The following is a 25,052-nucleotide window of genomic DNA, read 5'->3' on the forward strand; positions in this document are numbered from 1 at the left end:
CCTTTAAAGGCTGTTTACCTCTCTGTAAATTGAGCCTTTCTGCAAGTCTTGTTTTTGTAAATGTAACCTTTATGGAAATTACTCCATGCACCAAAAGCTTTCATTTAACATCTCTACAGCGGCAGTTCAAAGGGGAGAGAGGGAAAGGATACTAAGGGCTTATATAATACCCGAGACAATTCCTCACTAAAATAAAATGTTCTTCAGAAACAACTAAGACTTCCCGTTAAACATGTAACAATGTGTGGATTTGTAATTGTGTGTGCGTGTGTCGGTGTGTAGTTGGACTATTGATGCCTGGAGGAGAGGCACACGTTGGGCTGTAGCCTGAGTTTTAGTAATACTAATTCCATGAGTGCAAGTCCCCATTCAACCCCACAAAAAAATAAACAAAATAACTATAATAATCAAAGAAAAATCTAAATTACAATTTATTTAGTGTTGTTTTTTAAATTTCAGCAAAATCCAACTCAATACTTGATGCATGTAATAATGCTCTAGAACCTTCTTCTCATTGTTACACATAAACAAACACTGGAGGTATATATTGTAAGATTTGTACGGCTTTTACATTTAATTTGAAGCATATTTCATCTAAAAAGTATTGTATCAGCCTTAAAGTGTCTGCCTGTATTTAAATAAAAACCTGAATCTCAGTTTACTACAGTGATATTTGCAGCCCTTACATTTTTAATATGTACAGTACAAAAATATGTGTGTATTTTGGGGAAATGAGTCATACCTTTCACAGAGGGAGTCTCTCCTGTGCAGTCAATGAAGGTCAAATTAGTGACGAGCTCCATCACCGTCCTCTCAAACCCCAGCAGGGTGCAGGCCAGGTGGGTCAACGCCTTCAACTGGTGGGAGGTTAAACTGAAGCTCCTGCTTTTCATGGGAAGCTCCATTGGTGCTGTTAAATGGGCGGGGGGGGTTGTATAAGAGAAAAGAAGAAGAAAATAAACATTGCTATGCTTGTTGAATGTATGACTGACAGAGAGAGAAAGTGAGCGCTGCACTACAGTTTACAGTTTGGTAAAGGAATAAACTATTTCATGAAACTAGGTTTTCAACCCAACCTCCCATTCGACATGCACTCATCAGAAAACACTCCCCCCCCCCCCATGTCTTGCCTTGCACGGCACCTCTTATAAATATCGACCCATTCATGTTTTCCCAATACACGGCATAAACAAAGCGACAGCGAAAATATGCAAAACTTTGCTCCCCGAGAAGTCACACATGCACATCCTTTTCTCTCGGCACAAAACTTTTCTCCCCCTAACCCGCCGATGACCCCTCGGCAAATATGGATTTCCCATTTTGGAGGCTGCCAAAGCCATCACCCGGGGGATGTTCCGCATTAAGCTGGAGAATGGGCGGCTGGGAGATGCGTTGCCATACTCCCAGACACATGCACAAATACTTTTGTGTGTCCGCTTAAATGAGCTCCTCCACTGCAAAGGCATTGGGGAATGGATGAGCTCAGTATTAGCCTCGACTCTGAAAGCACTGAGTTGATTGAGCGTTGGGAAGGAAAGAAAGAAGAGGGGGGCCTATTCCAATAATTGTTACATTATTGCCTCTGGATCCTGATGTAATTTTGCTATATTGTTTAACAAATTCTGACAATATGACACACACTGTCCCCAAGGATGCCGGGTTTAATCATGCATGAGGTTTGAATCTCTCTATGTGTAGGCATGTGTGTTTGTTTACATGAGTGAGATTCGATGAGTTGTTGTGTGTTTGTGTAGGCAGGGTGTGTTTATGTGCATGTAATTCAGGTCATTATGAGTAACTTGATTTGTAGAAGACACTTTCACACACATTTGCACATGTCAGTCTTGCAGGATAATTGCCAGACTCTGTGGTCACCATGGAATATATTCTGACCTCAAGTTGTTTGTGTTTGCAAGTGAAAGTGTATACATGTATTTATGTGCAAGTGTGTGTGCATGCATGTATGAAATCACATGAGAATAGCTGTGTGATTATTTGGTGTGTGTAAGACTGTGTGCGTGTGTATGTGTGTGTGTATGTGTGTGTGTGTGCATGTGTGATTAAGCTGCATGAATCTGCAGCTCAGCAGCTCCGCTGTAATGGGGTCCAGTGGGAGTCTGAGACTACCTCGTTCTGCATGTGTATATGTGTGACCTAGCTGACACCCACGTGCCAGCCTCGTTCTCCAGCTTGCACATTCATGCACGCACCAACAATCAGGTCTATTTCTGAAGTCACCAGCAAATCAACACAGCTTTCCGTGCTGCAGCGTGGGGCAAAATAAAAGCTGTCACCAACTCAGGAGTAAACAATCTAAACCGGATCAGACTTGAAACACATTCGAGAAAGAGCTAGTGGATTTTCTAAAAAGCTATCACTACAACCCCCCATCCTACCTTCCGCTGGGCATTAATCTGGGTAGGGTAACCATTAACCAGCACTTCATCCGGAGAATCACCTTTTTGCAGAGCATCATCTCTGCCTCTCTCCTTTGTAACCATTCATTCCCTCAACCTGTGACCCAATGGCTGTTTCACATGCACACTAACTCACACTCTAAGTAGTCGCACATGACCTTGATGTTTAGCAATGCTCTGCCTCAGCCTCTCATTGAGCTATGCTGCCCAGGCTATATAGGTATTTATAGTCTACTCCCTAGCCAAATAGCCCTATAGCCATAGCAGTGTAGTACACAGCCATCTAAACCTCATTATACCTTTGTCACAACAGTGAGGCCAAATGGAGGCTCTCATAGCCGGTTGATGGAGAGGGTGTGCTTAAAAGCACCCAGGTGTGTCATATAGCGTAGTGCATGACATGTCTCATAGAGTAGAATGAGGAAGGGCACTCACAGGCAGAAGGGTTCAACCAAAGGTCAATGTACTGAGAATCAATAAGGGAGGACTGGTGCTGAAAGCTGGTGCTGAAAGCAGGGTAAAATGAGTGTGTTTATATAAGAGCTCCCCATATGACATTACAGTGTGATGGTGTTCTTATAAAGAAAAAGAAAATCAATGTTTACTGTGATAACCATAAAAGTTGTATGCATCTTATCATAGGCACTAAAAGAAAAACAAGCATACGTCAAGCCATATGTCATTCAGCAACATTTTTGAAACTGGAAACTGTGTGTGGATAAGGGGGGGGCTTTATTTTTTCATATTGAGCAGGAACATAGTAAAAAGAAATGTCTGAAAATACCCAACTCTGCTAGTCTACAGTGGCCAGTCTCAGTTTGTAGCTTTTAACAATGACAACAATGTAACACAGAAGGAAAAACAAACAAACAGAGCAGGTATTTTTGGCGAGCCATCAGTCTTATCCTTGTCAGTCTCTCCTGTGGGTTACACCATAAGCTCCACAGCACCCTCTCTCTCTCTCTTTCTCTCTCTCTTTCTCTTCTCTCTCTCTCTCTCTCTCTCTCTCTCTCACACAAACACACACACTGCTCTTGACTGGCAGTGAACAGAGCGAGAGGGGGAGAGAGGAGGAGATCTAGGGGAAGGGAAAGGGGTGGTGGTAAGGGATGAAAACATGGGGAAGAGAGGGAGGGAAAGAGAGGGAGGGGCGGGATAAGGGAATTCCCTTAGCAGTTGTTATTGATTCCGGTGTTTACGGGCGAATAGTTTAGTGCCGTTTACAAAACAGAACAGATGCAGCCAGTGAGCAAAAAGGTAAACAATTGCTGTGTGGCGGGCTGCCAAATCCCCAGTCTGATGTATTAAACTCACGGTGAAGAGCATTTCCCCTTTGGCTGCACTTATTGCCACTTCATTTCCTCTTCGCTCACATACACACTCTCTCCTTCTTGCTATCTCTCCACTTCTCTGTGTCTCTCTTTTTCTCTCTTGTTCACTCATTTATCTGAGAGAAGAATAAAAAGGGAGATGGCAGTAGACGCTGTTTGCCGTCTGGCTTTTTTGTGTCCTTCTCTGACCCAGGAGGCCCAGTTCTTCCAAACAGAGCCATTAGTAGGGGGAATTGCATGTGTCTGACATGTCCGAAAACCAATTATTAGACACTTTCTACCAAATGATGCCCGAGTCTTAGGGGAATGGGCAATCATGCAATAATTTGGCCACTGATTTAATTTCTCTCCAGCACAGCATCCCTCCCTCTCTCAATTTGCTCTCTTTCTCCCATTCTGTCTCTGTGTAGTGTAAATGAGACCGATCAGAGGGACGGTCTTCCCCTTTCCTCTCACACTACCCTACTGGCCTATCATTTCTTGTCATGTGAGTCATGAGAATATATGAAAACAAGCTTTCTGTGTTTGGGCTTTGGCACTTCTTAAACAATATAAATTCAACCTGATCTACAGAAGAACCAACCTTCATTGCCTCACGCATCTGCCTTTTATCAGGCCTTGCACATCTCCCTTAGGAGCCAAATAAGGCTTTTGTATAACGTTTGTACTCTATACCTGTAAAAAGGCATTGATTTGCAAAATTGGAGCCCTTCCACTTTAAACAGAAGCATATCGATACCGAATAGAAGGGGACAAAATATTGAACCTTGTGGAACTCTGGAAGATTAAAATCGTAAACAAATGTTTGTAATAAAAAATACAAAAAGGAAATCCCTGAACTTAGTCGTCTATGCTCAATACTAAACAATTTACACACAATTAAAACGGTTAAAGAAGTTGTGATACAGGCATGCAAGCAGCAACAAAGCGCAACACAACTCTCCTGAAAGTCTCTGCCACAGTAGTGGGCTCTTCTTTCTCCTTGAATCCTTACTGTATATGTTTACCATCATGTGCATTTGTTTATTTTTGCACCTCTTCACATGGGGCTCTGCACTTGGGGTGCAATGATATGGCTCTGAAACACTTCTGTGTGTTTCGTTTTGTGCTTGTGTTCTCTGTGTATCCATGCCGTTTTGTGTGTTCATTGTGTGTCAGGCAGGGTTGCAGGTGCATTGGGGTTCATCTCTCTGTGTGTGTGTGTGTGTGTGTGTGTGTGTGTGTGTGTGTGTGTGTGTGTGTGTGTGTGTGTGTGTGTGTGTGTGTGTGTGTGTGTGTGTGTGTGTGTGTGTGTTCCACTGTAGCCCCCCGCTAGGCCCTGTGACAGCTGGGGTCCTCTTCGTCAGTTGCGGCCCAATGCTCACTCAGACAGCGTTATTATGGGAAGTCTCCTGCTGCGACTCCCCAATAAACACTGACACATGCACACACACATACTTGAACACAAGCCCTGGTCTCTCGCGGCCCTTTCCCTGGGTGCTGTCCAACCAGGCCACAGCAGGGGTCACCTGCCCTTCCCATAAGGGGAAAGTAGCCATATTTGATATCTCAATTAAGTTTCCTTGCGAGGAAGGAGGTGCAGTAGTGATGGTGGTGTGTTCAGTTGTGACAGTGAAGCAGTGCTAACTTTTCTATGCTTTATGTTTATTATTTTTTACGTTGTGTCTGAATCTTTTTTGTGAATATTCCACAGACAGTGAGATAGGGGTTAAGATTTGCAGAGCTGCCTAGACAAAGAACATGACGAATGTATTGTCTTGATGGGAGCATTTCATTAAAACCCACTTGTTCAGTGCCCTTGTTTGCATTATTGTTTTCAACCCCTTGGCGAATCACACTGACTCTTCAACACGAAGTGCTGGCTGCTCTCAATAAGCAAGCCATTTTTGTCTGTGCTTCCTCAATAGAAGCTGCCAGGAACATTTTCATATCCTTGAGCTTTTCAAGAGTGATACACAAAAGCCATTGTGACCACTCTGAGGAAATGGAGGGGTAGAGGGATGGGAAGCATAATACACATTCTCAAGGGCCACAAAACATATTTGTATACGATTTTGTGCCATGATTTAGAGAAAATTAACACTGAAACACACTCACACATTAACACAACCCTAACACAGAAAACAACAACTTGCTCTGTGTGGTTCCTTAAAGAAGACTCTCATTGTCAACAAGGACAGGAAGAGAGCTTCATGAAAACCAATCGTTCAGAGACTGGAAGCATCACGCAATCACACATGTCCATGTACACAGACAGAAACCAAGTACATAGCCCATAATTACATGGCAGCATGCTGATGCACGTTCCTGGCAGACTGTGTATAAACTCAGGCAGAGATATGATCTAGTGAGAAGCTGCTCTTAATAAATATTAACAAACGCCATTCCCAAGCAGCCTCAATCCCCACAAGCACCTCCAATGCCAGTCAGAGCCTCAGCACAGCTATCTCGCGTCACTACAGAACCTCTCTCCCTGCTGAATAGGATGCTGTGCTTTCACTAAGAAAGAGTTCAAAGAGCCAGACAGGGCGAAGATGGAGGGGGTGCAATAGGGGTGAATGTGCTTGCTATACATGTTTCGAACTCAATTTTTTTTATCTATAGGGAGCTGTCAACCTTCATATGGGGAAATTAGTAGTAGTAAAATTCAAATCAGCACAACCAGAATGGGGTTACAGAGTTTAAACAGAACTTCACAACCTCATCTTCACCCCTGTGGTCGATTGTTAGGGAATACATTAAATGTGTGTATGCAGAGAAATTGGAATGAAAGCTTTTGATGTCCAACAACACACAGATCTCCTATTCATATGTATGAACATTACTGATGCCATATGGTAATTTAATGATGCATTTTTAAAAGGGAGGGATTAAATGACTTTTGATCACACAATTTTCTAAGTAAGGCTGCAATTAGTGCAAACACACACACACACACACACACACACACACACATAAACAAACAAACAGATGGGCAGACATGTTCACATGACACATCCTCAAAGGTGATTGAAAAGACACATGATGACACATAGCCACACACACACACACACACACACACACACACACACACACACACACACACACACACACACACACACACACACACACACACCACACACACACACACACACACACACACCACACACACACACACACACACACACACACACACACACACACACACACACACACACACACACACACACACACACACACACACACACACACACACACACACACACACACATCCTCAAAGGTGATTGAAAAGACACATGACCACACATAGCCACACACACACATCAGGAAAGAGGTAAAAAACATTTCCAAAGGCTATATTCTCCTCACTAGTTTCAGAAGCATTAAGCTATATTGTTGAACAAAAAAGTGTGTAATTGCCTCCATGGTTAATCGTAGAAAATCAGTATTGAGTTATAACATTTGGATGATTGCTTAAAAGTATTAGAACTGTAACTGATTACCATTAACCTTTATCCTAATATAACACTGTCGAGCAAAGGGCACTGAAAAATGTAAGATACAGTATTTTTCTTTATTTTCGCTATTCGGGACACACACGCCCACAAAAACACACACACACACACACACAGATTTGGCCCACCCACTCCCCTGCAGACTCAGTGAGGTGTGTTAGTAAGGTTTAAAGCTTGTATTGTTCCTGACCAGCCAACCTGTCTAGCACACTCCCCAGTCTCACTGCTCACCCCATTACACTCGGAAAACTACAGGAAAATGGGAAAAGACAAGAAAAGAAGGGGAGGGAAAAAAGTGGACGCCGGAGAGATTGAGTAAAAGAAAAAAGGGGGGGGGGGCAGATGAACAAAAAAAAGGGCTGAGATCCTTCACATCTGTCGAGGTACAATGTCAGAGTCTGCCTTTGAGTCGGTGGGGTTAAAAGAGGAGGCAGATCTCGCCGTGAACGCTGTTAAATGGTTCAGTGGTTTGACAGTGGCTGATGCTACAGACAGCGCCTCTCCCCTGGGAGCCGGCACAGTCTCCCAGGCATGGCTCTTATCAAAATATACCTACCGCCTGCCTCTACTGCAGAAATAAACAATAACACAGCAGGGAAGGAGGGGGAGATCTAAGGAGTCATAGGATGCTTATGAAAATAGAATCACTTTTCTTTCACCACTGTCATAATTGTCTTGACAATTATGGGCGTAGCATACAGTATAGTCAGTAAAGTGTGAAAGCAGATTATGCATTAATGTTCAAGCTTTGGCTCTTAAGAAGCCATGGGCGTTAGGGTGGTGGATATGTTGGTTCTTGAGCTCTTTTTTTGGGGGGGGGGGGGGCTTAAAACATGAACAACACAAAATGTAATCCCAGTTGTAGCCCTCAAAGCGGTGTTGCAGCTGATAGTCAAACACACATACAAATACACACACGCGCACACACACGCCAACACACACACACATAAAACCAGCACAGGCAAAACTGCTCCATTTTACCATCATTACACAGCACGGGTCCCCCGCTCCCTTTGGAGCCATGTTCTGCCTCCGGTGCTACATTTGACGGTTTGTTGAGCGGCACGTAGGTGTGTAGCCTCCGCCGTGTTACGTGATCAAACAGCCCAACTGACGCATGGCCAATTATCCTGGCTGCCTCCTCTCATCTCACATTTAAGGAGAGGGAAAGTAAAAACCAGAGAGGGAGATGGAAAGAGAGAGAGACGGAGAAAGGGAGGGATACAAAGACGCAAGGCTGGTGGTGTTTATCGAAGAATGGCAGATGTAAAAGCACTCGTCTCCCCGTTCCGCAGGGAAGCTGACATGTGCACCATTTTTGAAAAAGTAAACAATGGCTCATACACTTTACATTTTTTTTATTGTGAATCTTTGCCCTCAGCAAGCCGTAAATAGGCCAATATGAAACAAACAAAGAGAATACGGGGAATTAAGAATCAAAAGTGTCACTGCATGTGAAGGTCTTTACTCTTGTCTCAGTGAATAACATCACTGCCTGTTCCGGGACAGTGACACATTCTGCATTAGTCACAAACATTAAAATACTTCACAATAGTTCTTTCTCTCAAATATCTATCCCCCTGCGTGACAAGGTCAATAGAATGTTGAACCTTGCGCTGACTCCTGCACCAACTCTTTCTTGGCTGTTTTGTTGCTCAAAAGTAAGAGGGAGGTTAAGATTAATACATTTCCCCTTCTTCACTTTAAGGTCATACAAAAGCATGAAGGGGTTACTGTTGCTGCTCTGCCCTTGTTGATTTTGTTTATCAACACAATTCAAACCGTTAAACCTGTTAAACAATTGAACTGCTGAAACAATTTCAAAACATTCATCTGCTACTCAGTAATATATATCTAATATCTAATATATATCATTCCAATAACTTGTATATAGACTCGTACTGCACTATTCCACATACTCACTTTATTTTATAACTATTTTTCTTTTGTATTACTCTTACTATCTGTATTATTATTATGTTGCATTGTTGGAGAAGCCTGTGACATAAGATTTTCAACAACATAATTACTCTGTAGCTATGTCAGTTTGACAATAAAGAACCTTGAACCTTGTTACCTAAAATGGCGCAGTTCTGAGTGCCTTGCTGTAAGTTCAAGGTGGATAGGTGAATCAATGGTTTGAACACACAAAGACATACCTCGTATTTTGCTTGGAACTCTCTTGGGAGAAGGGCTCATCACAGTCACAGATAAATTGGTAAATAGAGTTTTGAAGTTGTTGTTTTTTTAAAAAGCCTTGGACCTGAGAAGCAGGCTCTTCTCTCAAAAAATGAAGTAGATGTGGAAGGCGACATAGAAACAGCAGTTATTGACAAACAGATACAGAGGCCTTGGGTCTGTTTGAGATCACGACACACTACAGTAAAAAAAGTAATAGAAAAATAAAAGGGGAGGGGAGGAACACAACTTTAAATAGTGTAACAATACGAACAGAGAGAAGAGGACAAAAGGCAGAACAAACTGCTGTGGGGTACATCAAACCACTAACCACTCAGGACTCGAAGCAGGAGGAAGAGAAATTAAAATATAAAGAGTATTTACACAGAGCCGCTTACCTACAGTTGCCCGCGACCTGGCGGAATATTTCTTTATCTTGCTAGTGAGCGAGGTGTTGTCCCTCAGGGCCGTCTCAGATTCTCTCTCCATCAGCGAGGCCAGTGCTCTGGTCACAGTGCTGAGGTAGGCCACATTAAGGAAACCCAGGATGGTGTGCGGTTCTGCTAGTCTTGAAAGGACATGGATCTCCTCTGTGAGGGCCTGGGTCAGAGCTGGGACCACAGAGCGGAAACCTTCAGCCAGTCTGTCAAAGCCGGCCTCATCGCCTGGGCTAGAGCTCAGGGTGGAGTGCAGAAGAGCCAGCACTGATTGGCTTCTCAGGCTCTGCATCAGTAAAACAAAAAAAAAGATATCACTGTTAAATCGTTGGTAAACTATTGTATCATATTGGTAAAGCAAATGTGTAAAATATAGGTTTAAACACAAATGTAATGCATATAGAAAATATCATTATTATTATTTAGAATAATCCAAATCTACAATTTCTTTGAACCTGGTAATATGTGAGGGCCTCAGACTCAGGGTAAAGAAAGAACAGCTGTTGCAGACAGTGGAGCCGTTCAGGGACGGACATATTTCTTGGTCCTTGGTGATCTGGGCTGCGTGCAGACAGCCTTTCCAGCAGGTGGCGGCGCAGCTGGAGCCGCACGTCATCCCAGGCTTCCTGGATCTTAAAGAAATAGTGAATTGAACCAAAAGTGTAAAAACACACTGATAATAAACAGCAACAAATGAGAGAGTATCTTAGTGAACATGTTTTGCAGTGAACAGTTCTGTTACTCAAGTTTACAACAGATCAAACATTAGCAGGTACGTATGTGTTTATTCAAGTCTATTTATTCTAGTCTACTAAAACACATATTGGATTCAGAGATAGATTTTTGTTTGACTATGTATGTGCTTTTGAACATTGATTAATCATTCATTCCTAGTTCCAAGTCCAACTGTGGAAGATACCTATTTGATTTAACTCTGAATACTTATATAAGTCTTAGCAGAACTTGTGAATGCATTTTTCCACAGAATTAACAGACAGTATATTTTGTTCCCTATTACTATCATCAAAATCCTTCTAAAAAATGTATTACTCTGTGGCCGGTATAAAGAGCAGAAACAATTCCTATCATGTTTTCAATGTTTGTATTGATTGGAGACAGCATACAAATGTGAACCTGTCCTGTAAGTGATCAATTCCCTAATTGAATATCATTCAACTACAAAATTGTACGCCAAATTACCTCCAATGAAGTGTCATCTCTGACTGTATGAACCAAGTGGATGGAGGCGGCCGGCAGAGAGGAGGATGAGGAGGAAGAAGAAGGGGTACATGGAAAGCAGACACCACACTGGGAAGACAGATTCAGCAGCAGCTGAAGAGTCACTTCCTCTTTCCCCTCCTCTTCAGACCTCAGGTACTGTATCTGAGGGGAACAGAGGGGAAATACGTCGAAACATGAATGCAAACACAAAAGTTATTTTGCAGTCAAATTTAGGGCCGCCTTCTCTTAGATCTAAAGGTCTTGTTAATATTAAGCTAGCAGTTGATCTGCAGGTCTGTTATTAATGACAGAAAGTCTGTAAAATTAAGTGGGAAACCGAGGATACCCTGCAATACAAGTTCAGATTGATTGATCATTATGATCGACATGAACACATTGGTTTTCAGTCTTGTAGATTTCTCATTTTGTACCGTTTTATTTTCTGTGAAACCTTTAAAAATGAATAGTGCTATTACTATGATCATCCTCATCACTTAGTGTCATCATCACCCTGATGTATTACCAAAGCTCTGAAGAAGTCCATGAGGTCTTGATGTCCTGTGGGAACAGGCCTGAAACTGTTGGCTCTGAGGTTGAACCACTGCAGGCACTCTGAAGGGCTCGGCGGACGCTCCCGGGATTCTCCCATTTTGGCCTGGAGCTCCTTTAGCTGCTGTTCAATGCTGAGGGAAATGGAGACACATTGTGTGAGTCTGAAAGCTTGGGACTATGGAACCATTTACCAAGCTCAGAGTTAAAGAGAAAAGCACTCAGAAAAATAAACGTTAACTTAGGAAATTGAGCGGAAAGTACCCCCCACACATTTTGAAATTTTTGCCGCTGATGTTTAATTCTGCCAACAGAAAGGAGTACAATATGCAGAAATATGACATTTTAGGGGTTTTATGTCTAATTTCAGTAACATTTCAAACAGTATGCCTTGTTAAAAATGTATCTGCTTTGAAAAGTTTGGATTAGAGCTTCTCCATCTGATTTGCTCCTACATGACATGTTTACTAGCACACAGCAAACATGTTCCTGTTAATCTAAACTCTTCCCTTACCCAGGCGCGATTGGATTGTTTGACTGTCAAGATCTGCTAGGACAGTTTCTTTATTTTGATAGGAGGCTCTCGAGAGATTAAGTACACCCTAGTCATTCAAGCATAAATGAAGAGACTGCTGCTGCAGCACAAACAAACAAGAACAATACACACAAGCAGGCACATAACAGACATACAGAGACCATATCATCACGTGTGGCTCTCCCTCACTCTCATTCAGTGTCCGTGAGAAGACAGATACAGAAGCATCAACAGTAATGAACACAGACATCGATATATCAGTGTGTGAGTGTGTGCTAAGCATCTGGTGTGAAGTGGTGTTACAGGCATCGGCAGGCATCTGAGGCACACGCTCCTTGCCTTCTCATGTCTTACTCTTCCCCTTGACACACACACACTGCTCTTTTGATTTTAACAGACTGCATCATCTATTCCGTTCCCCCTATAATATGACAGATTAGATATGACATTTTTGGGCTCAACATGTTAAGTCATTTCCATGCAAATCAATGCATATATATTTGGGTATGTGTGTGTGTGTGTGTGTGTGTGTGTGTGTGTGTGTGTGTGTGTGTGTGTGTGTGTGTGTGTGTGTGTGTGTGTGTGTGTGTGTGTGTGTGTGTGTGTGTGTGTGTGTGTGTGTGTGTGTGTGTGTGCGAGCTTACCAGGCCTACATACCTGCATAATTAAACATGTTATGGTGTTGTGATTGATGCTATTCTGTTCATGTGTGTTTTTTGCTGGATTTTGTGTGTGCATAAAGTCAAAGTAAGGTTGATATTATTATTAAACCGACTTGATGTGTTGAACAACAAAAATCAATTACAAAAAGAAATAGAACTCTATGAATGAATTCAGATAATCAAATAATGGTAAAAGGGGTGTTTTAACATTTCACTTTGGTCTCTGCAAACTTGAAATGAGACTTCTCTATCATAATCAAATATATAATCCATAGATAATGAGAGTATTAATTGGTTGAATCTTGTCTAACACAATTGTGTGTATGAATGCATGTGTGTTTAAGCATATATGACAAAGAGCCAAAGTGCCATCTCAGACAGCCCATCACATTTTCTAGCGAAGGTCTATAAACTGCCTCCTGCCTGCTCCTGGGCCATGAACGCATCCAGATGTCTTACAATGGCAACACATTAAATAACCGTTCAAACTGACACACTTTCGTTTCAGAGGGGAAAAACGCAAGGGGATAAAATGTTATAGACTGTTACAAACCGGTTGAACACTGCCTAATGCTTTAGTTCTTTCTCGCTTTTAGTATCTTTTCCTCTTTCTCTTCTTCTTTAGGCAGGCCTTATGATGCATCTCACTTTATTCTCCTGGAACACACTTACTGACAGAAAGGACACTCTTGGTTATATAAGGTGGGTGTTTCTTTTAGTTTGGAATGATTTGATGCCAGGTAAATCTACACAAGCTACAAAAGTGCAGAACTTTTTTTTCACCTAACCCTGTTTGTCCGTGTCTTTCTGTATTACGGTGCATGTTACTCCTTTTTTCTGGTACAATAGTTGTACAGAAAATATACTGCCTTTTTTTGTGACAGACTGTAGGAGTGCGACAAATCTTAACTGTGCTTGCCCAAAGCTCACTATCTGTAAAACACAGCTTCAGCGAGGTCAAAGCATTACCAGCATGGCTCAGGATTGCTGACGGCAGTGTGTGTAAAATTAATAGACACCACTTTAAACAACACAAAAGGACTGTTAATATTCTGGTTTGTTTGTATGACCTCTGACTTTGCTCTCTCTAAGGAGAATATAGCAATTACTTTCTGAGGAAATATACTTCTGGATACAGTACATAACAACATTTGCAAAATGCAAAAGCAACAAACCACCTAAATCCAATTTGTAGGATAGATTTCTGTCATATGTCATGTCTTATAGTGAAACCGTGCTATCAATGTAATGGCAGCACGGAGCACTGTATGTGTGTTTATAGCAGGTCATAAACATGGATGTTCTTTCTGGGCTCAACCCCCGGACTTCACATTGACAGCAGGTTTCAAATGGGCTTCCATCTGTATAGCTCACTTTTTACCGACTCTCTGAAGTTCATTAAAAGCAAACGTAAGTAGAGGTTTTTAATTTAAAATGAAGAAACCTAGGACATCCACCTTTACAGCCCGGGACCCTGTGAGGTTTTAGAGCAGTCTCAGAGACCCAATTTCAACATATCTGAACTCAATATATTGTTGACTTGAAACCTATATAAAGCCATAGACTAAGACAGGAAGCAGAATGGCTTCTGGGCTTCATTCTCTAGTTACACTTTCCATCATCTCACCCTTGCCTTCACTCAACCAAACAATGTTCTCTAATGGCTACAGCAACAGCGCTTGCCCCTTCAGATACATTCTCAAGCTTTGCCTCCACAGTTTTTCTCTCTATTTCCCCTTTTTCTTTTCTCTCTCCTCTAAACTCTTACTTTCCTAATTTTCTTTTCCTTACTCTCGCCTTTCAATTACCCCTCCTTAGGGCCTGGTGCTGTAAGTTATAAAGTCAATGTGGATGGTCTGTGTCAAGAAGTCCATCCAGCTCTCTTCAATGTTGCGACCTTTTGCCCGCCGGTGTAAAAGCTACCTGCAGCCTAATCAACTTGGCAGGATTAGCTCCAAACCTGATGACTTTCACTGCCAGCAGCTCAGACGCCGAGGAAAGAGACAGAAAGAGATTGAGAGAATAGGAAGGTAGAAATGGGTAGAAAACAGAGCAGTCACAGAAAATAAAACCATTCAACTACCACAGTAAAGACGACAATGGACGAACCTGTAATGGCAAAGAACGCAGGAGCAGAACTCAACAAAAGACCCAGAGAATGAGAAAAAAGGTAGAGGAAACTGGGAGGAAAGGATTCTTTAGGCCTCTTGACAAACATGTCAATCATCATACCCGAGATAACACACACCATCACACACACACACTTGCACTTTCACTGCTGAAGTGAAATCTAATTGTTTTTCAGAGCTGTATAGCTAGACAGTCGACACCACAGCCGCACACCCCCCAACCTTCACCACCGCTGAGAGAAAAAGGGAACAACCGGAGGTCTTTTATTAGATATGATGGCACATTTCACAGCTCCCTGACTTACAGAAACCCAATCCCGCGATTAGTCAGCGCTTTGACGTTATCTTAAGTTCCTTGTCAGAATTAATTTAGTGTGGGTGGGCTGCTGTGGGGCTGTCTGTCTGTCGCGCTCCGCTCGCCTACAGGAGGTGGGGGGGGGGTTGTAGGCAACGGGGGCAGGAAGATCTCTTTCAAATAAGCCCCAGCTCCAGTCAGTGCCAAACCAGCCGCCTGAGAACTAAATATCTCCTCCATCAAAGGGCCCCATTCTGCAAAGGCAAAGCAGTGAATGGGCTTGAATGAACAGGCTGAAAACTGATCCCGTCCTGGCCCAGCCTGTCGCCCACTTAGTGCCCTCAGCCCTCAACCCCCCAGCCCCCCACCCCGGCCAATGATACCGGAGAACTGATACAGCTGATATACTAACCTAACACACGTGTCACGCACAGCTAAACACAAAATCAACTACATACTGCAAGGACCACGGATCAGTATGTTTTGTTCATTGAAAGGAACCTTGCACGATATTTGCTGTGGCAGGCTTTCAACTCCAACTGCTTGCACACATATGCTAAATCCTGGTTATCAGAAGCATTACACACACAGAGAATCAAGTATTGATATTGTATCCTGATCAAGATTGGCAGGCAACTAGTGAGAGCCATTTGCCTTACGAGTGAGAAACTATAGGCCTGTCTGCAGTCTCCAGGCTTGTGCTGACACTTCATTAGAGGTATTTTCCTGTTGGACCACCGCCCCACTCCCCACCCGACCCTGAACTGCAGCACTCTCCCATCTGATGAAAACTAATGGATTACAGCATTTCAATTTGGGGGATCCAGCTTCGTTGTCAGCCTATCTTAATCTCTTTCAATTAGGGTGCAGCTCTTAGAGGCAAATCTGTGACATCTGAGAACTGGGAGCAGGCCAGTCACTTTGACCCACAAACAGGTTGGAGTCCTTCACGGGTGTAGGCAGCACTGTCTCCTCCATCTCTCGGTTTCCCTTTCCTCTGCTCCACTTCCGTAATTTGTCCCAGACACTGATGAGTCGATTAGGCATCAGGTGAGTGAGCTGTGTGTGTGTGTGTGTGTGTGTGTGTGTGTGTGTGTGTGTGTGTGTGTGTGTGTGTGTGTGTGTGTGTGTGTGTGTGTGTGTGTGTGTGTGTGTGTGTGTGTGTGTGTGTGTGTGTGTGTGTGTGTGTGTGTGTGTGTGTGTGTGTATAATATGTCTACAGCCCACCCTGGTTGAGGCGAAAAAGAGGCCCTGCAAGACTTTGCCTGGATGTGTCCTGACGGTAAGAGGGCTTTCCTGAAGTAGTCTGGGAGGAAGTTAGCTGAAGCCTGACAGACACTGACCAGTGGCCCCCCACAGCGAGAGGAGGATTGCCTTATTTTTAGCCCCATTCTCCATTATCCGGATGCTTTGTTCTCATAATGGTTATCCCACTCCCATCTGCAGGAACACAAAATAACCCTTTAATGCTTAGAAAGCAGAAAAATGGCCTGGCCTTCTGTAATAAGCCTTGAATTACCTACCCAAGGGTTTTCGTTTCAAGATGTGGAATCTTCAATTATTATGTTCCCATTTAGAATGAGGAAGGAAAGAAAGAGAGAGAAGGGGAGGTAGGCAGAGAGAGACAGAGAGAAAGAGAGAGCGTGAGGAACCGATGAGTCCCAGCCACTAATGGTACCAGAGTGAGGCTTTGTTCACTTGCTACATTTAGCCTGTCCTTCATCATCTGCCCTCAGCCTCACAATGCCACAAACGATAAAAGACCTGAAATATAGATTTCTCTTTTTCTCCCACCTCCATGTCTCTCTCTTTAGCAGTCTATTTGGGCTCTCCAACTTTTGCCGTCTGGGTCATAGACAGTCATCTATACATGTATTTCAGTCCTCAGTAACAGTGCACAAAAGGAAACAAATCTCATTTGAGTGGCTTTAAGTAATCTGTATCGTATTCCATTGCATATCATTTAATTGAACCACTAAGAACAATTCTTCTTTTTCTTTATGTTATTAAAGTCTATACCACACATTTCAGGAACACTGGAATACCATTGTAAAGTGTGATTATGGACTCTTAATGACTTAAGCAATACTAGAAAAAAGATTCATCTCAACTAGAGGAACACAAACATTTACAAGCACAGATGAAACCAGAAGCAATTAGATGAAGGCTTTACTGCTATTGAATGGTTAGTGCACACCTACAGTTACCTGTAACTGGCCAGATTTCTCTTGATGTGCTGCTGTGTGTACTGTATGAACCAATGCAGGCTCTTCAGCTGTGGAGTGTGATTTATTTATTTTAGAGTCAGTTGTATTCAGATTTGTGTTTGATTTCTATATTTCATAAACAAAAACAGACAGCTTTATCAAAGATGTTGTTCTGTTATGCCTTCACATTGCCTACACTTTGTGGTCAATGATTAATATCATGTAAATGGCCTGTTAGCCATCTTTATAGGGTCAGGAAATCAGTGTTTTTATTCTCCAGTAGATTTCTGATAGTTGTGTTAGACGGTTTGTCCAAATCCTTTAATTCCAACTAAGGAAACCAGACAATAAAATTAGGGGGTTTCTTTAAGAACAAATCCTATTTTTAAAGTTTTAATATTTTTGATAGCGGGCATTCACGTTTTTTGTCCCACGTGGTTTACTTGTTAAATTAGACCTCTTCATTCAGGAGCTCAACATGATTTAACTTTTATGGATTGGCAGAGAGCGAAAGAGAAATTAAAACAGTCCAAAATATTCAGCTTTTGATTTTGATTTCATGTTATTACCTAGCGACGCAGCTCATATTGCTGGCACTATATTACTGGTCATGCAGGTTGCTCATCTCTTTAAATTGATTCTTGCTATTGTCAGCACAAAGTCAGCTTTTAAAACATTCAAAGAATAAACAAACAATTCCACAGACGTAAACATTTTGCTAAGGAATACAATCATGAAGCTGGAACTATGTTTTGTCAAAGGTACTGTTTAACATTTATATACGTTTTCATTGTGCAAGTGTATTTTCACATATATGAATTGCACATTATATTGCACTCCACTTTCTGTTGTTCTTTTGCCACCAGGGACAGTACCTAATATCAATCTGGCTTTGACATTATAAAGAGTAAATTCCTAAAGTGATGTAAAACTAATTAGGGGTCAAGTGTAGGTCAAAGAAAGTAGTAAAACTATACATTTAAAACACTATAGTCTAATTGTAGCTCAAAAGGATCAAGAGGGCATATTAAGTCAATGCTTTTGCTTCTCTAACTGACCTGTTGGCATTGAGATTGAGTTTCTCCTCTGTGTCTTTTAGGAGCTGCTCAAAGTCCAGCTCACTGGAAACCCCTGGAACCAGCAGATCAACAAAGGCATGGTCTTCAGGGAAATCCCCCGGCCACTCCATGCTGCTCTGCAGGGAAAAGGAACTAGAAAGAGAAAGAGAGACGGCCATACTGTATAACATTAGAAACACTCCACATGACATGTATCCGTTCATAAAGCAAAATAATGAGAAAGACAGCACTGGTGTCAGGATTAAATCAACAATTTAGGCTGACACCAAATAACAGAGATGTGGAGTATTGTATTATCACAGCTGTCTGTCAAGAAACTGAACACACACACATGATGTACACACACACACACACACACACACTCACAGTCAGGAGTATAATAATTTGAAATCTCCTCAAACAGGAGTCTTATTAGGAGGCACAAATCAATTGCACCTGAAACAAAAGGAAGCTTATCATCAATGAAAATGGTTTCTTCCAGTTCCCCTCCTCTTTCCTCAGACAATCATTTGCAGTTGGAGGACCCCTGATCAAAATGCATTGCCTCAGCCTCTAACCATTTCCACCTACTGACACTACAGTGAGTTAACAAAGCAACAAAAAAAATAGACCAAATAAATAAACAATGAGGTGAGGTGCTCTTCAGTCGAGGCTTTAAATAAACAACTCATCTTACGTCTCTGCCACAACTGTGGGCAACCCCCCCCCCATTCTGTGGTGCTTAACGCTCATGCTAACAGCCAATCCCACACCAGTGTTGCGTTGCTGGGTCTCATATCAACATTGTCATCAACGCGAGTCAAGTGGAAGGTAATGGAGAGTGTCTGTGTCAATTTGGCTTTCTCACACTCCGCCTCTCGCCCCTTCCTCGTCATCTGCTCTGATTTTAATAATCCCTGTCAAACTCCAAACAGCTCCCCACACTCCGCTCCGCTCCTACACTGCCGCATACAGTCTGTGCCACTCTCCCTGACAGGGCAGACAGGAAGCTCAACATTCATTTAGCCTGCACAAAGGGAGGCCTGTCCAGCTGGACAAATATTATTTTCCTCCGCTGACAGCCACACCAGTTAAGCTTGTCCTTTATTATTTCTCCCTCTCTTCTTCTCTCTTACTGTTTCCCCTCATCAACACACTCCCTCTGTGCCACTGTCTGAGTAGGGGTCTTTATTCAGCCATTTCTGAAAATGAATACAATTTTAAATCCATGGATTAGATATTCAACATTGTAATTATTTGGGCTAAGCCATACAGTGTAAGTGGGTGAATGTTATTGTGAATACCCTTCGTTGGTGTGTGTGTTGTCTACACACCGCACACCTATCAGAGACAGACTCACAGATGGACAGGAGTTCTGAATGTATGTCTGCTGGGTGTCTACCTCCTGGTCCGCCAACATATCATCTGTTAACTTGAGCACAAGTGTGTACATGTACAGTAAGTGAGCGTGTTAGGATTCTCCAAGCAGCACACAGGGCCTCATTAGTAAAATACTTTAAATCATCCGGTCTCCATCGTCTTGTCATTAGCTCTTTACAAAGCAGATGTTGGAAGAGCCCCTGTGTGTTTCACAGTCTTGCAACAGGGACAACTGGGCCAGGCACTGAGACGCTGCCTGCCTCAGACATCCACTCCACAGCTATTAGATCAGGGGAAACACTTACACACACCCATCACTGTCCTATCTCTCTTGCTGCTGCCTGTCTACCCCAGCTAGGCTAACACACAGGCCCATTTACAGTAATGAGTTTGTCCTGAAATATTTAGCAGCATGTCCCCCAGGCCGTCGCTTTAAAGCCACTCAGAGCAAGTCAAGTTAAAGTCAACATTATTTTAAAGAGCGTACCTTTTACCTAACAGTCTGCAGTAAAGGAAACATGATAAATTAAATAGGTGCATATTCTAAGATCACAATATACTGGGGAGAACTATCTAATGCACTCTCAGGGGGGAGCATGGCTTCACTGTTGCTGTGCAACCACATAGTCCCACTACAGCGCACTGCATTTGACTGATTTCTTTTTTTAACAATAACTCCTTATATGGGCTTTAGTTTCATCCCTCCTGATATAGTGATAGTTCTGGTCAATTTAATAGGCACTACTCATTTTCAGATATATTGATCACTTTTTTTCCTTTACTATAGGGAAATATGTCTACACCATATCTTCGTAAAATATGTTGTGTAAGACTGTTCAGAAATTGCGGTGAAACATATAGCAATATAATAACAAATGCCCATGTGATTAGCCTACACTGAGGGGATGAATAATACATGACTGAATCCTCATATTACTTGTCATTGCTGTTTTCTCTGTAATAATCATCATCATTCAACAGTATTAAAGTACCCTGAGCAATGAGTCAATTACAAATATTGAAAAACCAGACAATATTGTTACACTGGAGCAGCTCATATTGTGTAGCTTAAATCATTTACTAAACATTCATTTACCGGAGGAGAACTGACATAAACATGAAAGTTTCATTGGTTGTATTTAATAACTGCAGTTAGGTACAAATTAACTATATCAATACATCCTAAACTGGAAAGATGAATATGTCCAATATGGATGCACAGACAACTATTTATATTATCAATTAATCTTATAGCCTATAGTGTTCAATCATTTAGTTTGTACAATGCCAGATAATAGTTGAAATAGTGAATATAACAGACCCTAAGTTAAATTGCTTAAATTATTGTCTTTTTAACCAATGGTCTAAAACCCAAAGGTATTTAATGTGCATATATATAATATTTCAAATACCTTTTTCATCTTAATCCTTTTATCACCAGGGCTTAAAATGCATTATATTCTCATTTAATTCTCATTTGGTACACTTGAATATTATAACAGTATTTTGAGTATTTTTGGTGGTACAATCACACATATTGTATAAGTTGAGAGGTGTAAGCAACAAGTGACTGAGAGAGTGGAGCTCTTGACTTTTACTTGCTTTTCATTTCATCCATAGTCAGAAAAAAGATCTCTGTAACCACACATTAAAATAAGGAGTTTCAAATTGTTGTCATTTTTTTTTTAAACAGCTTAAAACCCAAATGTGATTCATTTTTAAATAATACAATGGACCGAAAAGCTGAAAATCATCACACTTCATAGTTATCAAAATTAATGTTAACTATTTATCAAAAACAAGTCATGGCTTGAAAATAAAGCTCCTTTAATGATATTATATTATAATAGTTGTATCTTCTATAGCCTGGTGTTAAGAAATAGCATCTGTTTGTAGATGTAAGCAACACATCAATTAGAGAGATACCTCAGACTGTCACTTTAAATGCTGATCAGTGGATTTTAAACATTACCAACTTGTTGTAGTATTTGACCATGTGTCACAGATAAGGCAGTCAGTCTCAGCATAACAAAGAATTGCCACTGTACTTGCTAACTTTGTCAGGTCATCTGTATCTTTTTTTAAATGTGCTGGATTCACATGGCACCTGTGTCACATAAACATAGTGGTTCAGTGTTACATCATGCACGTGTAGCCTTTAATTTGAGTAACGGTGTCTTACCTTTCAAAAGCTCCTTTTATTTGTCTCTCGTTTAAATGCTAATCCATCACACAGAGGAATATGGACAGCCTCATTTACTGCCACATTTCTGTTACGACAGCCATATGTAGTTTTAAAAAAAAAACAGTATACCAAAACACTTAAACAGCAAATATGCCACCACGTAACGTTAGGTTTATATGGTTACTGTGATGGTAGTTTATCTATCGCTGTCACGGAAACGTTAATTAAGCAGTTTTCGTAAACAGCTCTACGGTTTCATAAGCAGGCTCTCTGTCAGAATCACGTTGTTATTATTATCGATCAATCAACCATCACCAATAGTCAATAAGTGCTGTATGATATCCAGATATTGCCGTTATTTCCGGGGACAGAAAGCGTCCGTGACAACAACCCGGAAGTAGCTGCATGAAAACTTCCGCTTCACGGAAGAAGCCAACTAAATAGGGGGGGGGATACTTGTTTAATGGCAGAAATATACGTGATTGTGCTGGCAGTAGGTAACATTTCTGTGAAAGTAGCTAATCTATATAGTATTTTACGTCTTTTAATTCCAATATATAGTCATTTTAATTTTGCTTATGCCTGTAATATTTACTACTATATGAGTAGCCTCCCTCATATGCCGTGAAGCTGTCAACAAATGCTTTTGGGCGGGTGAATCAGCCTGAGGGATTTAACACATATGCAGAGCTGTTATTAATACTGATGATCAAAGTCGCCATATATGTTTGTTCGCGAAGTTATACATGTATTTGGCAGAAGCAGCCAAACGCTTGTACTAAACACTGCTCACGGTAATGGATGTCGGTTTTGGCGCGCCTCTGCGTAACTTGGAGGACTCATGTTATGATCCGTGGTATGAGGAAAGGTAGACGAACAGTCAGATGTTTTCATGACAACAGAGAATAAAGTGCTAGTTAATGCACAAAGGTTGTTCATGTATATATTTGATAATTTAGTCTCAGACTGCCATGTTAAAGCCAACATTATTTAAGTGCATATCGCCTAAAGTTTTAGTAGACCCATATTGATTTGGTTTAATGCAAGTAATGTTAACCTGTTCTGGAACTATACATTAACTAGGTTAGTCAAATTCAATTTCCAAACAAATCAAGTGTCTTTTTAAATGTAGATTGGATACAATTGCTCCCCTTCGTGTTTATTCCAATGGTCTTTGAACTTGATGTGGAGCCAATCCAAATAATCTAGTCAAACAAGAATGGCAGGATTATTTTCTAAAGCGAAAGGGATGAGTTTACTTGCTACCTGTAATTTTCGTGTTATGCACGTGTGCATCATGTTGTCTTGTATGTGTTTTTAACATCAGGATGGAAAGCTGCAAACACGTTTTCCAGATATCTGGGCTCAAGATCCGTGATAAGAAGAGAGTTTTGGTCCAGGGAATCCGGCAGCTGGGTGGAAAATACATAGGTGGCTCAGTGAGTAAAAATCTGTCAAAAATGAAATACATATACATAGTGAAAATCACAGAATTTCAACCAAGGCTTTACTATATTTTGTCAAATAGTCCTGCAACTTTTGATGGATTTCCATTTGTTTCCCTAATGTGTAGATTGATGATGGTATATGGTTGTGTTTGACTTTTGACAGTTTTCTTTATCTTCATGTTACAGTAAGTTTTGTTTTGTAGGCAGCTGTGATTGACATATTATCTATTTTGGATAAAGGGCCATAAATAAGTCAAACAGATACAAATGCACACCCTTAAACTTCCAGTGTGGGGGCCCAACATCTATAAAACAACAACTATTTGACTTATCTTAATTGCATTTACATGGCAACCACTTCTTGTGAAATGCTTTTATTATATTCCATTACTAACTGTAAATGAGTGAATATCAGACAGTAGTGCTAAACTCTATTCATGTACAGGGACTGGTGTCACTGTAACAAGAAGTAGGAAAAACTGTGGTTCCTGGTCTTTGTGTTCTTGGTAAACATGCAAAACAAATGTGCCTCTGGCTGACAGCAGTTCCTCTTTTTGTTGATGTGCTCCTGTCAGGAAGATGTGTTTAAACTTTACACTGTGGGAGAATAAACGTGCTACTGTAGTTTATTCAAATGATGTACTACTGTAGTTATTTTTACACATTTTAGGATTTAGTGAAATGTACAATTGTCAGGATGATCACAATAGTATATTATACAAACTACTTTAACTCGAAAACTTCACCCCAAAACGAACCATTAGTAGATCAATTACTCACCCTGTGTTACCTTGAATCCTTCAATATGTTTTTCTCGCATGTCTCCAGGGTGAAAGAGTAATCAGAAAAGGGTGAAAAGACATGATCAATTAAAGTGAATTGGGGCTGCATTTAACAAATCAAAGCTATGAAAACATTTATTTACAAACTTTCACAACACTTGTGCAGTATAATGCAAGGTAACACAGGGTGAATGATTGATATGTAACGGTTCATGTTGTGGTTGAAGAATTATTCTAATGATTTCAAGTGAACTGTACACTGATGCTGGGATCATCTTCTAGGTCTATCAACAGGCCAGCACCCATCTCATTATCCCTCAGGTTTTGTCCAGCGAGAAGTTTTTGGCGGCCTGTGCTGCAGGTCAGTCATGATCATTTTAAATGAAGAAAAATCATTTAAATCTGACTTGATTATATCCAAACTAATCATCTAACTGAACTTTTCTTAACACCCCACCCCCAAAAGGAAAGTGGGTGGTGACTCCAGAATATGTGCTGGACAGTTTTAAGAATGGCTCCTGGCTCGCAGAGGGACCCTATGAAGTGTCAATTTCCACAGATGCCACATCTTCCTTCTACCCTGTCAGGCAGTGGAGGGAGAAAGTGGCCAGTGGGCGGCTGGGGGGGGCCTTCCAGGGCTGGAGGGTCCTCCTCAAGGTCCAAGAGCCCGCACGCAGGGCCATGTTCAAACGGTAAGGTATCACCGAAATCGCAAACTTCCAACAACACATCCTTATATGATCA

General features: G+C 41.4%; 2 protein-coding genes across 5 annotated transcripts in view; one reads left to right on the forward strand and one right to left on the reverse strand.

Annotated features, from left to right (window-relative positions):
* The window catches only part of kiaa0825 (KIAA0825 ortholog), a 109,696-nt gene extending 87,257 nt beyond the window's left edge, over positions 1 to 22,439 (reverse strand). Inside the window, exons 1-7 of the mRNA XM_034117776.1 lie at positions 22,076 to 22,439; positions 18,514 to 18,666; positions 11,602 to 11,761; positions 11,058 to 11,240; positions 10,313 to 10,489; positions 9,819 to 10,143; positions 743 to 910 (exon numbers count right to left, since the gene is read on the reverse strand). Coding sequence (XP_033973667.1) covers positions 743 to 910; positions 9,819 to 10,143; positions 10,313 to 10,489; positions 11,058 to 11,240; positions 11,602 to 11,761; positions 18,514 to 18,644 — 1,144 coding nt within the window. The 5' untranslated portion in view covers positions 18,645 to 18,666; positions 22,076 to 22,439. The remainder of the gene's footprint in view (positions 1 to 742; positions 911 to 9,818; positions 10,144 to 10,312; positions 10,490 to 11,057; positions 11,241 to 11,601; positions 11,762 to 18,513; positions 18,667 to 22,075) is intronic.
* A 299-nt stretch (positions 22,440 to 22,738) lies between these two features.
* slf1 (SMC5-SMC6 complex localization factor 1) overlaps positions 22,739 to 25,052 on the forward strand; it is a 28,326-nt gene continuing 26,012 nt past the window's right edge. For 3 of the 4 annotated variants that reach the window (XM_034117777.1, XM_034117779.1, XM_034117780.1), the window contains exons 1-4: positions 22,739 to 22,946; positions 23,406 to 23,517; positions 24,591 to 24,669; positions 24,775 to 25,000. In XM_034117777.1, the coding sequence (XP_033973668.1) occupies positions 22,876 to 22,946; positions 23,406 to 23,517; positions 24,591 to 24,669; positions 24,775 to 25,000 (488 nt within the window). In that variant the 5' untranslated portion in view covers positions 22,739 to 22,875. The remainder of the gene's footprint in view (positions 22,947 to 23,405; positions 23,518 to 24,590; positions 24,670 to 24,774; positions 25,001 to 25,052) is intronic. The other variant, XM_034117778.1, reaches the window with a different exon arrangement.

This window comes from Trematomus bernacchii, unplaced genomic scaffold (assembly GCF_902827165.1).
Source record: "Trematomus bernacchii unplaced genomic scaffold, fTreBer1.1, whole genome shotgun sequence".
NCBI lineage: Eukaryota > Metazoa > Chordata > Actinopteri > Perciformes > Nototheniidae > Trematomus > Trematomus bernacchii.